The 12,480-nt window shown below is 31.7% G+C and overlaps 1 protein-coding gene across 2 annotated transcripts in view; it reads right to left on the bottom strand.

Annotated features, from left to right (window-relative positions):
- The window catches only part of ZDHHC13 (zDHHC palmitoyltransferase 13), a 56,527-nt gene that overhangs the window by 34,146 nt on the left and 9,901 nt on the right, over window positions 1-12,480 (bottom strand). The window contains exons 2-8 of one of the 2 annotated variants that reach the window (XM_081279411.1): window positions 9,490-9,635; window positions 8,401-8,523; window positions 6,857-6,934; window positions 5,616-5,760; window positions 4,153-4,217; window positions 2,023-2,185; window positions 1,668-1,793 (exon numbers count right to left, since the gene is read on the bottom strand). In XM_081279411.1, coding sequence (XP_081135537.1) covers window positions 1,668-1,793; window positions 2,023-2,185; window positions 4,153-4,217; window positions 5,616-5,760; window positions 6,857-6,934; window positions 8,401-8,523; window positions 9,490-9,635 — 846 coding nt within the window. The remainder of the gene's footprint in view (window positions 1-1,667; window positions 1,794-2,022; window positions 2,186-4,152; window positions 4,218-5,615; window positions 5,761-6,856; window positions 6,935-8,400; window positions 8,524-9,489; window positions 9,636-12,480) is intronic. The other variant, XM_081279412.1, reaches the window with a different exon arrangement.

Genomic DNA, 12,480 nt, shown 5'->3' with positions numbered 1-12,480 from the left:
CGAGGCTAAGATTCTTCTATACCTAGTTCCTTTAGAGCTTTTTATCATGAAGGGATTTTGAATTCTGTTGAAGATTTTCTCCATCTAGTGAAATGATCAAGAGATCTTTATACTTGATTCTATTTATGTGACAGATCACATTTACTGATTTACATATGCTGAACCATCCTTGCATCCCTGGAATAAAACTAACATGGTCGATCATGGTATGTGATCTTTTAGTGTGCTGTTGAATTTGGTTTGCAAGCTTTTACTGAGGATTTTTTGAGTCTATGTTCATCAAGGATATTTTTTTGTTGTAACCTTATCTGTTTTGGTATCAGGATTACTAGCTTGGTAGAATTAGTTTGGAAACATCCCTTCCCTTTCTGTCTCATGGAATAGTTTGAGCAACTGATGTTAGTTCCTGTTTAAAGATTTGGTAAAATTCAGAGGTAAATTCATCAGATCTTACGCTTTTCCTTGTTTCAGGAATTTTTATTAATGTTTCAATTTCACTGTTTGTTATCCATCTGTTTAGGTTTTTTTTAATCCTCTTGTTCAGTTTTGGAAGGCCAAAAAATATTCATTTTATATAGATTTTCGAGTTTATTGGAATATAAGCCTTCAAAATAGTCCTTAATGATTATCTAGATTTCAGGGGTATCTGATATAATAATTCTTTTACTTTCTAATTTTATTAATTTGAATCTTCTCTTTCTTTTGGTTAATTTGGCTAAGGGTTTATCAATTCTCTTTATCTTTTCAAAGAACTCTTTGTTTCATTAATCTTTGTATTATTCTTGTAGCCTCTAGTTCATTACTTTCAGCTCTGATCTTTATTATTTCTTTACTTCTACTGATTCTGTGTTTGTTTTGTTTCTCTAAGACCTTGAGACACACCTTAACATTATTTATCTGAGATCTGATTTTCTAATGTAAGCACCCATAGCAATAAATTTCCCTTTTAGAACTGCTTTTGTTGTAATCTTGGGAGCTCCGTTTTTGATATGTTATTGTGAGATGTCTATTAGACACTAAACTGAATAAGTAGATAACTGGACTTATAAATCTGGAAAGTTCTAGATTAGAGAGATGAGCCTGGCAGTTGTCAACATACAGATGTCTCGTAGAGAATGAATAGATAAAAAAGAGGTTCAAGGACAAGATCTTGGAGCATCCTACCAATAAAAAGTGAGGGGAAAAAAGTAGCAAAGGAGAATGAGTAGTAGCCTTTCTGTCCTCTTTCACGTACCTAAATGCAAAATAGGTGTAGCATTCATAATGATCCTCTACATAGAAATCTGGTATTTGTTAATTCTCAGTCACTCTGGAAGTATAATTACTAATTTTTATCTGATAATGTTATCATATTTGAAAACAACAAACTATGGAATCATCCAATATCCCATTTTGAAAATTTGAATTGAATGTTATTATTTTCCTTTAAAAAATTAATAAGGAACAATCTCATTAAAAAAAGCTTCTATAAAATTCTTTACAACAATTTGTTGTTCTTATTTTGCTTCATTTTCATCTTAATTCACTCATTAAGTAAATGTGGAAAACCACAGAATATCCATAAGATAGCCAACTCTCTGGTTTTCCTTATTGCCCTAAAAATCAAAAACAAATTAACAAAAAAAAAAAATTCTTATATCCCAGAGAACAGAGCCATATGAAAATACCTCGCTTTTCTGTAGCCATCTCCAAAGTCGGAACTTTTGGTTAGTTCTCATTTTGGCTTCTGTTTTTAGCAAATGAATAATGAGCTGGTTTTTGTTTTGAAGAGCTATATCAAGAGGAGTTTGTCCCTTAAAAAAAAAAATAAAATCTATTATATTTTTGACATATTATGGGTGTTAAAGATTTTTTCATCAGAATCATAGACTTAACATATTAACTCTAAGGGCAATTAGCTATTATTATTTATATTTATCTTCATAGTAACTGAAAATAAACATATAGCTTATCTTTTTCTAAAACGACTAATCCTCAAACTGAAAATATAATAAATGAAAGGAGATAAGTACCTGGTCATACCTTAACATTTCGGACATCCAGACTAGAACCAGCTTCCAAAAGTTTATCAACTGCATTAATATTTCCTGCTGTAACTGCCCAGTGAAGTGGAGTGTTTTGGTGTATTTTATCAACAACATTGAGAGAAGGATTAAACTTTAAAAGAAATCCAGTTGGTTCTGGCCTGTCTCAAAATAATAAAATACCAAGAGGCATTAATAGGGATGATGATTTGAGGAATCATTAAGTATTCTGAACAAGTGAGGAACTGCTTTGTTCAGAGTTCTATTCTAACACTTACAGGAGAGATTAAAAAAAAAGACATTTTAAATAATAATCTGCTATACACATATTTTAAACATCAATATAGTAGAATAAGAAAAACTTTACTTTCATACTGCTGCTCTATTGGTTAACACTTTTTAAAATTGTGGATTTAACTTTAGCCAATATTAAGTGTTATGTTATTTATCCAATTTAAGAACTAAATGTAAAATTAAAAACAAGTTTTTTTAGTTGGAAAAGGTCACAATATCTTTATTTTATTTATTTTCCTTTATGTGGTGCTGAGGATCAAACCCATTGCCTCACATGTGCTAGGCAAGTGCTCTACCACTGAGCTACAACGCTAGTCCTGTAAAATGTTTTATCTGAGCAGATAAACCAAAAGTTACTTTATACTCTTCCTTTAATCAATTATTAAATAAAGCATGTATAAATATAGGTTGGGTACCCCTTATCCAAAATGCTTGGGATGTTTCTAATTTTTTTTTTTTAATTTTGGAATGTTTACACATATATAATAGAGATTTTCAGGATGGGACCCACATCTAAACAAGAAATTCATTGATATTTCATATGTACCTTATACACATAGCCTGAAGTTCTATTTTTAATAATTTTGTACATGAAACCAAGTTTCATGATATGGAATTTTCCACTTGTGGCAACATGTTTAGGCTCAAAAAAATTTTTCAGATTTTTGCACCATATTGCAGATTGCAGATGCAAAACTGAAGTGCCCTAAAATATCTGTACAGGTTAGAAAGGTATAAACTAGAAAGATAAAAATTCAATAAAATATTTTCATGTTAAACATCAATGCCTTTCTTTCCTTTATACTCAAGAGTATAAAGAAGTATATGAAATATGTTAGAGTATGAAGAATATACTTTTTTCCCAAGAAAAATAATATTCTACTATGATTATTCAATGAAGATCTTTAGATATTATACCTGACTTCAGAGCTCAGTAAAGAGAAAATGCTTTCTATTTTTTTTTTTTTGACACTGAGGATTGACCCAACAGCAATCTACCTCTGAGCTACTTCCCGAGTCTTTTTTTACTTTTAATGTGAGACAGGATCTTGCTAAATTGCCCAGAGTAGCCTCAAACTTGCAATCCTACCTCAGTTTCCAGAGTAGTTGGGATTAAAAGTGTGTGCCACCACAGAGAGAAAATGCTTTCTAACAATATTTCACCCTCAATCCCATCATTCCATGAAAAAAAAGGAAACATAATTAAAAGAAACTCAGATCCTACAAGAGAAGTCCTAAGGAAAAGCAGAACTGGCAATTCATTTCAAGGACATAAACAAACTGAAAAAGTGAAAACTATAGTATGCATTTGCACAGATAAATACCAGAAGCTGGACTACAATCTAGTCATTAATTATGTATGTTTATAAATTATACAGAAAAAGTTAAATGTGTCTAATGTGAAATGTAAATAGACTCTTTTCATAGGTGAGTTATAATTAATATTTTCAGAGACTCAACAATAATGTCAGAGAACTTCAAATTATTGTTCTCTGGAAAGCAAATTGATCATCTAGATTTCAAATTATGAGAACATTTAAACTTGTAAACATTTAAACTTGTAGAATATCAGTCATGTCAACAAGCATATGCTAAGGAATCTCTATTATTGTATAAGGAAACTTTTTTCTTAGTAGTTTTCAAATTTTTCACCAAAGCTTTCAGAAAAGAGAAAATGTACTTCAGTGGTGCATTTCTAACTACAAATACCTCAAAAATCCATATCATAACCCCAGGCAAGTATCTTCATCAGCTTGTATTATCATCTCATAGTTTCACAGAAAAGAAATTGTAGGAACCAAGAATCAGACTGAGGCAATTCAATTAAACTCACCCAATTACTTTGTGAGCTGATAACATGAGAGGTGTTTGCCCATTTACATCTGTCAAATTCACATTCTATTCAAAAAGAAGAAACTATTAACAAAACTGTAAACATAGTCAAAAGCCTCTTTTCTCTCTTGATAGAAATACTTCCTTTATACATTCAGAAACTACCATTGTTTCTATAAAAAGAGTTCAAGTCTTATCAAATAAAAAATGTTCTTCTTCACTTCCATAGGGTAAAATCCATGGATTTCTACAAAATATTTTTAAAAGTAAAATCTAAATATGTGATATAGAGCATTATATGATATGAATAAAAGTAAAATTTAAATATGTGATGTAGAGCATTATACGATAGCTAGGGAAAAAAAGCAAAATGTTGATAACCATCATCAAATATAATAAATGTACATGCCCTGGAAGTCAACGAATTTAGATCTTAATTGACATATGAATACATACTATCATTTCTTAAGCAAAGTTATCCAGTCTCTATTTGAATGCTCCCAGAAATAGTGCACAACCTATCTTCTAAGGCCATTTGTATTATTTGACTTATTTTAAGTTTCAAACAGTGTAACAGGAAAAATTCTTTTTATTATTTTAAAGAGAGAAGAAAGAAATCATATCCCCATGAGAATAACTTCTTTTTGTAAAACAGGTCCATGTATGAGGTGTACAATAATGGTTCCAACTAAACCAAAAAAAGAATTTGAGTTACTGAAGTTTCTTAGAGGTTTTCGGGAACAGAACTTGGGAAGGAGCTGGAAGAGAAGCAGTAAAGACTCCTCCTCATATGTCTTTTCAAAATGAAACTCAGACGGTTATCAGACTGTTATAATTATTCTACTTCAGTTGGCTAAGTCTGAAAGAAAGTACTTATTTAAAGGGAACACAATTGCTCCAACAGCATTTGTGCAAACATGTTTTCCTGCCTATTTCAGGCAAGAATGCTAATACATAAACTACTTTGCTTCCAGAAAGGCACATTCTAGGCAAGTACAGCTGACAGTGAAACTCTCCACTGCCAATAACCTATAATTTAACCTCTGTCTCTTAAGGCGAATCATTTTTCATGGAATTACTTTAGAGAACAATAAGAGGCATACAATCAAATTGGCTACCATTTGGGCTCAAATAATGAAAGCAAATGATGGGTTAATTTAGTGATCCATTTCCACATTCAACCAGAAACAAAATATAGGCTTTAAAGCCATGTTGAAAAACTCTGCAAATTACTGGGCTCATAAGAAAAACTATTACAGGTTTACAAGTTTCAGAATTATCTATTATATGATCTTTACCCTTCTATGAAGCTGAAAACTCAGTACACGATAGTTAGACTTACCAAGTCTAATCTTTGAATATCAGTATATCTAATAACTTCTGCTTTAAAAATGAGAACAGACTATGACTAATAATCTCTTCAGATTATAATAGCTGTAGTATGAGATCCATTTAAAAACATACCTGTCCCTTTGAGATGAGATATGCTATAATAGGCATGTGCTGAAATAATACTGCTAAGTGAATGCTGCTGAATCCCTCTCCATCAATGAGACTAGGATCTGCACCATGCTGGAGTAATAATATGACCATGGGTAAATGCCCTTGTCTATAAATATAAGATAAAAAAATTATGTTTTATTCTGTTGAAAAAGAATTCAGTCACAACAAAAATTCAGGAAGAAACTAATATCACTTAGACATAATGGTTAGATATAAAGAACATTTCCTAAGAGATTTTTAAAACACTCTAGATTGTACAAATGTCTTTTATTTGGATGCCCCAAACTTAAAACTATAAGGATATTCCTTCCTAAGGGCAAGTGATAAACCTGACAGCCTCCCAATCTAACTTAAGCCTTAGGTTACAATCATGTGTAAATAATAATTTTACATGACTAATACTAATAAAGAAAACCTTAAAAGCCCTTACACTTCACTGTTGCTGTTTTAAAAGCAAAAAATCATGTGCCAGATATATGGAAGTATAATATTCAGAGACTGTGGATACACTGTGATAATATTACCATCAGGTTCTTCAGTACTCAGTCTATGGAGAAAAGATTCAACTCCTTGCCTTACAAAAACAATTACTCACTTTAGTTTCAGGTTCTTGTCAACTTCCCAGCAGAGAAGAAATAAAATAAAAGTGGAAGCTGTCAAGTATTCAGATTTATTCCTTCAGTTTCAGAAGGCCAATATATACCAGAGAAAAAAGGAATTTTGACAGGTCAATAGAAATGTTCTAATAAGTTGACCCACTCAAAATTTCTTGTCCTGAATCGACACATTTGATACTAAAAGAGAGAATTCCCTCTCTTTATATTGAGAGGGAATTTATCTTTTTAAAATAAAATTACAACTATAAGTTACCAAATGGACATCTGTTATAAAACTGAATACTGAAATGACTGTGTTTGCAGTTCACTGAACTATTGCTTTTATTCAGGGTGACTAAAATATAAAAGATGTTTGTTCTATTTAAAAAAAATAAAGTATAACACTCATATTTGTGTTTGATAATCATAATCGAGCCCTGAATTAAACACCAAAATTATCCTTTCTGGAAACTCCCTGTAATTTCTTTTTAAGCAAAGGGGAAAAAGAAAATCCTTTGAATTGCCTGTATCTGTGATTTACAGTATGGTGGCTACCAGTCACAGATGACTATTTAGTTTCAGGATTAAAAAAAAAAAACAACTCACCGAATGGCCCAGTGAAGAGGAGTTGAATTTAAATCTCCACCCAACTGATCTACAACAGCACCTTTTGAAATATAAAACCTGTTAAAAACAGACACAAATGAAAATATGTTTTGAAACTTAAAATTCATATTGGGACAGAAAACATAATTTTTTTCCTTAGAGAAAATGTATTAGTAAACAGAAATTATAATAACAACCCTCTCTAAAGAACTCAAATCTACAGAAGTCTCAAAAATTTAAAAGACAGCATCATACAAATCCATGGTGAAATATTCTCAGCTTCACATCAGTAATCATTGCTGATGTAACTAGTATTCTTTTATAACTCACATACCAAACACATGATAACTATTCTTTGCAGATTAAAACTACCACAGTACTCTTCAGTTCACATTTAAAAGTTTTGGGAACAGTATATACTCTATTTAACTCAGAGAAAGGTAAAAGTAGGTCAATTTTAACAGTTCAAAATTAGAATTACCAGGTGGAAATATTCTAAACGTAGTAAAAAAAATTAATTTAAAATCCTTTCAGAAAAATTAGACATTTTATATGTTTTACACTCTATTTGGGGAACGTAGATATGATGCACTGTATAAAGCAAACAAACCTCTAATGCAATGAGAGTGATTTTCTTCTATGGTTTAAAACAATTAAGTCATTACTTCAAAGTTGTGCTTTGTACTTTTACCATGTCTTTTGTTTTTTCAAACCATCTTTCTGACAACACAGAAATATAGTACAATTGCTCTCTTCATGTTATCTAAACAATATACCAGGAATATGCCTGTGAGTATGTGTTAAGAAAACTGTAAAGTTGAAACAACAAAAAACAAAGGGTAGGTAGTAGGGCTTTATGAAGGGGATAAATTTTATATAATCTGATACATGCTCACCTAAAATTATCCCATATTTAAATTTTAAAAAGGTTTAATTTCCTATCTATCTATTCCTCCTGACATTACAATATAAAATAAGTCAATGTGTCTTCTAAACTAGATGAAACTTTCTTTTATCCTTATGTTATACTTTTCCATTTTCAAAAATGTTCGCTTTTACTTCCTAAGCTTTCTCTCTCTCTCTCTTTTTTTTTTTTTTTTTTTTTTTACTTTTAACTTTTGGTACCAGGGATTGAATTCCAGAGCACTCCACCACTGAGCAACATCCCCAGACCTGTTTTGTTATTTTATTTAGAGACAGGGTCTCGTTGAGTTGCTTAGTGCCTTGCTTTTGCTGAGGCTGGCTTTAAACTTCTGATTCAACCTCCCCAGCCACTGGAACCTTTAGCTTTTTGATGAGCCTCCTTAGCTTTCTCTACTTTCCTTTCTGGACCCATGAGGGTACCGGATTGGATGATCTCTAAGTTCCACTTCAACCCTATAATGAACTGAAGTGTGTGGCACAAAGTTTCAGGTGTTTATTTATAATTGAAGATTACAGATGGCTCAACACTCATACTTGGTCTTAAAAAAAAAAAAAAAGACAAATGAAGAAAAGGTCTAGAATTACAAGTACACAAAAACCACACATATCTCGCATCTTACTTTACAAGATCCAGCCTGTTGTTAATAGCAGCCCAATGAAGAAGTGATACATTTTCTTTGTCTGGTTGCCTGACATCATATCCTGCTTCTACCAACTCTTTACAGCGTTCAAAAATCCCGTATCTCAAATAAGAAAAAGAAAGGCATAATTGATTATAATTAAAATTATCAACAAATATCAAAATTTCTTTCTTTTACCATGTCTTTTTTTTATTCAAACCATTTTTATGACAACACAGAAATACAATACAGTTGCTCTCTGGATCCACGGAGGATTGATTCCAGGATCCCTTTCAGACCAAAATCCATTGATGTTTAAGTCCTTTATATAAAATAATAGTTTTTATATGTAAGTATGCATATCCTGCCATGTTTTTTCATCTCTAGATTAATTATAATACCTAATATAATGTAAATGCTACATAAATAGGTGTTTATTGAAAAAATAAACACCATATATGTGTGAGGTATTTTCCATCCCATCTATATTCAATGAAGATTAAAAATACATAAATATAGGCGTTGGAGAAGATAATGCTAAGTGATATTAGCTAATCCCAGAAAAACAAATGCCAAATGTTTTCTCTGATATAAGGAGGCTGACTCATAGTGGGATAGGGAGTGGGGCATGGGAGGAATAGATGAATTCTAGATGGGGTGGAGGAGTGAGAGGGAAAGGGAAAAATATAAATATTAAAAAGTTAAAAATATATATGTGAGCTGATATTTTCCATCCCATCTATATTTAGGCTATAGTACATTTTAAAATTATATTCACTTCAGTTTTAGTGTCATTCTAAATCATTCATTCAACAAACATTTATTAGTCATGTAACAGGAGACAGAACCATGCAAAAGCCCTGGGGCTACAAAGACAAGATAAATTCTGCTAGTGACCTAAGGGGACAGTCTGGTACATAAACAGCTAAGGTACTATGGGTCCTGAAGCTGGTATGACAAACATTTATCTTCGAGCTGGTACCAGTGACCTACCCAGTAGGAAGTGAAGAAGGTAAACCCATAAAGTGCACATACATTATTATAATTCAACACAATATAAGAATAAAAGAAAGGATTTGGAAGACTTACTGAGTAGCTTTGACAATGTCACAGTTACTAGAGTCCTCTATAAGAGGAAGCACATCTCTTGCTTTGGCAAGGTCTTTGTTTTCATGAGCAGAGATTCCATGTCGACCAAATCCTGGAGGGTGGGGGCCATGGCTGTGATTCCTGCACTGAAGAGTAAGAACAATGTGACAAAGCATATAAAAGAATTAATGTCATATTCAATTACATAATGAAGGATTTGCTATCAACAATATCTATACTAATAAATTGGAAATTTTTTGAATCATAGATGTATATCCTAGGGAATATTTTCTTTATCTTAATTTCGTTCACTAAAAAAGATACCTATAATAGAAAAATCTAAATGACATATTTTCTCATAAAACAAAAGTCAGATGAAAATGAACAAATGGGCCTGTTACTTGTGAGTAAAGGATCATGGCTAATGTCATCATAAGAATGTTGGCAGGCCCCTACTTTGGGAGGTTGCAGTAGACAAACTCATAACGATACTCACCAAAGAATCAAGCTCCTGCATTATCCCTTCCCGTGTACAACGTGTGACTTGTTTCTAGCCAATGAAATATGGCAAAGGTGATGGGATAATTAATCCCACAGTGTTATCTAAGACTGTCTTAGAAAATCCTTCTGTTGGTTTTAGAAAAGTACACTGCTGTGATATGAGGGAACCTGAGAGGGTTGCATGGCAAGGAACTACAGGTAGCCTATAGGAACGAAGGTATTCCTAGCTGACACCCAGCAAGAAAATAAGAGACCTTGATCATACATCTATAAAGAGTTGAATTCTGCCAATAACCCACATGACCTTAGATGAGGATCCTGAACTCCAAAATGGGACACAGCCTTGACTGTGGCTTTGTGAGACCATGAGCACAGGACCCAAATATTCTGACAAATAGAAACTAAAAGATAATAAATAGATGTTATCTTAAATCACTAAAATGTAGTAATTTATTATGCTTCAATAGATATCTAACATAGAAGTGACTAGAGTTCTGTGAGGGTAAAAAGGGTCATTGTTAAAAGATAGTCCCATCAACTAAATCAGCAAATGTTACATTCAGATAACATATTAGAAGCAGGAGCAAACAGCAACTTTATTTATCAAAAAGCTTGAGTGTATCAAAAACAGAGCTTAGATCTTAGCAGAAACCCAAAAGAGCTCTAATATTACTTTAAAAAGCCCACAAAATCCTAATTTAAGAACAATTATTCTGTAGATTGTTAATGTCTTGTTTTTCCTTTTTATTACCATTGCCTTTAGAGTTCATTATTACCTCTAGGGCAAACAATCAATTTAGATCAGCAATTTTGACATTAGTCAACAATTCTGTTAAACTATTTGGGGGGGACAAGCAGACAGGAGAGGTGAAAATTATTATCACAAATGAGGCTCACTGAATCACTTTCACCCCCTGAAACAGACCTAGTTTTACTTGAGAGTGGGATACTTCCAGATGAAGAGATATTTAAGGTTTTCTAAAAGTACAAATATATCAAACGTACTTATCATTTACAATTCAGACTATAAAGTGTGACTCCATCATGGTACTTCATACCATTTATTAATTGCAATCAATCTAATTAATTTAACAAAATATGGAAATTCCCAAAAGGAACAGATTTAAGTTATTCAATGTCAATAAATATATTGCTTTTTCTAAAGAAATGACAATTTGAGGTACGGCACAACTTTCTTGAATTATTATTAAGCAAATTAACAGGTACCTGGTCTAAAATATTAAAAGCCAATTAAAAGAACAAAACAAAATAAAACAACAAAATTGATATCTTCAAAACAGTTTCCTTGGGAAATTACTAGCTATTCCAATGACACCACCTACATATGTTTTCAGACTTTCCTTAAGGAAACTGTCCTCAGAGGGGGAAAAAAAAAAAACCTCACTATGTTTTTAAACTTAAAATATTGATATATCAATATAAAAGAGTACATGAAACATATATGTATACAAATGGACTTCTTCTTTCCTACAGCATAAAGAATAAATATAAAATGAACCCTATGAAATTATCACTAAGGTTCAAGAAAAATGGTGCTAGCACCTGGAAGACTGCCCCCAACAAGTGCTATGCTCAAATTCTTACACTAAAGGAACTACTTTTTGTTTTGTTTTTCTTTATAGTTTTATCCTTTAAATATGCAACCCTAGAAAGTATGGTTTTAATTTTTATATAATGGCATCATATGTATTCTTTATAATATTTTACTTAATATTAGACTTACAAACTTCATTCATGTTGTTGTGAAAAGCTACAATTAGTTCATTTTCATCACTGTATAATGTTCCAAAAATGTTAGCATACCATAATCAATTAATTTGTATTTTAATAGATAAAAATAGCTAGATACCTGGATTATTCTCAATTTTTTGTTATTATAAACAATACTGCTATGAGCCATCTTGTATGTATCTCTGGACACACACACACACATATATATATATACATATATAATTTAAATATATAAAAACACACATATAAGTTATATATAAATACATATGTGTGTATAAATACAATATATGAGTGTATACACACACACACACACACACACACACACACACACTATATACAATTCTCAAAAGAGTCCAGGATATGGGAATTTTTGTGACTCTAATCCTTACCAATACTTGGTGTCATCAAATGTGGTAATTTTTGCCAATCTGATAAATATAGACACACTGTACTAGTTCTAATCTGTATAGCCAGAATAGCAAAATGAACCTTTTGCTGCTTGCTGGGGAGGAAAAAAAAAAAAACAACCTAGAAAACTTAGCAAAATATATGAAATAAACTGTTCAGACTTTGGATAATAGGAAAAGTAGGACTTTGATCCCCTAAGAAAAAAGAAAAAAAAAAAAAAAAAAAAAGGTGAGATTCACCATTGATTGTCCTAGCAATTTCAGAACTGTGGGCACTCCAAGGAAAACGCTTTTAGAGCTCAGCAGCCTCATTAAATTGAGACAGAAATTA

The sequence above is a fragment of the Spermophilus citellus genome (genome assembly GCF_964194105.1).
Source record: "Spermophilus citellus genome assembly, chromosome: 2".
Classification (NCBI taxonomy): Eukaryota; Metazoa; Chordata; class Mammalia; order Rodentia; family Sciuridae; genus Spermophilus; species Spermophilus citellus.
The sequence above is the reverse complement of the archived record's forward strand: the minus strand, read 5'-3'. Positions and strand labels throughout refer to the sequence as shown.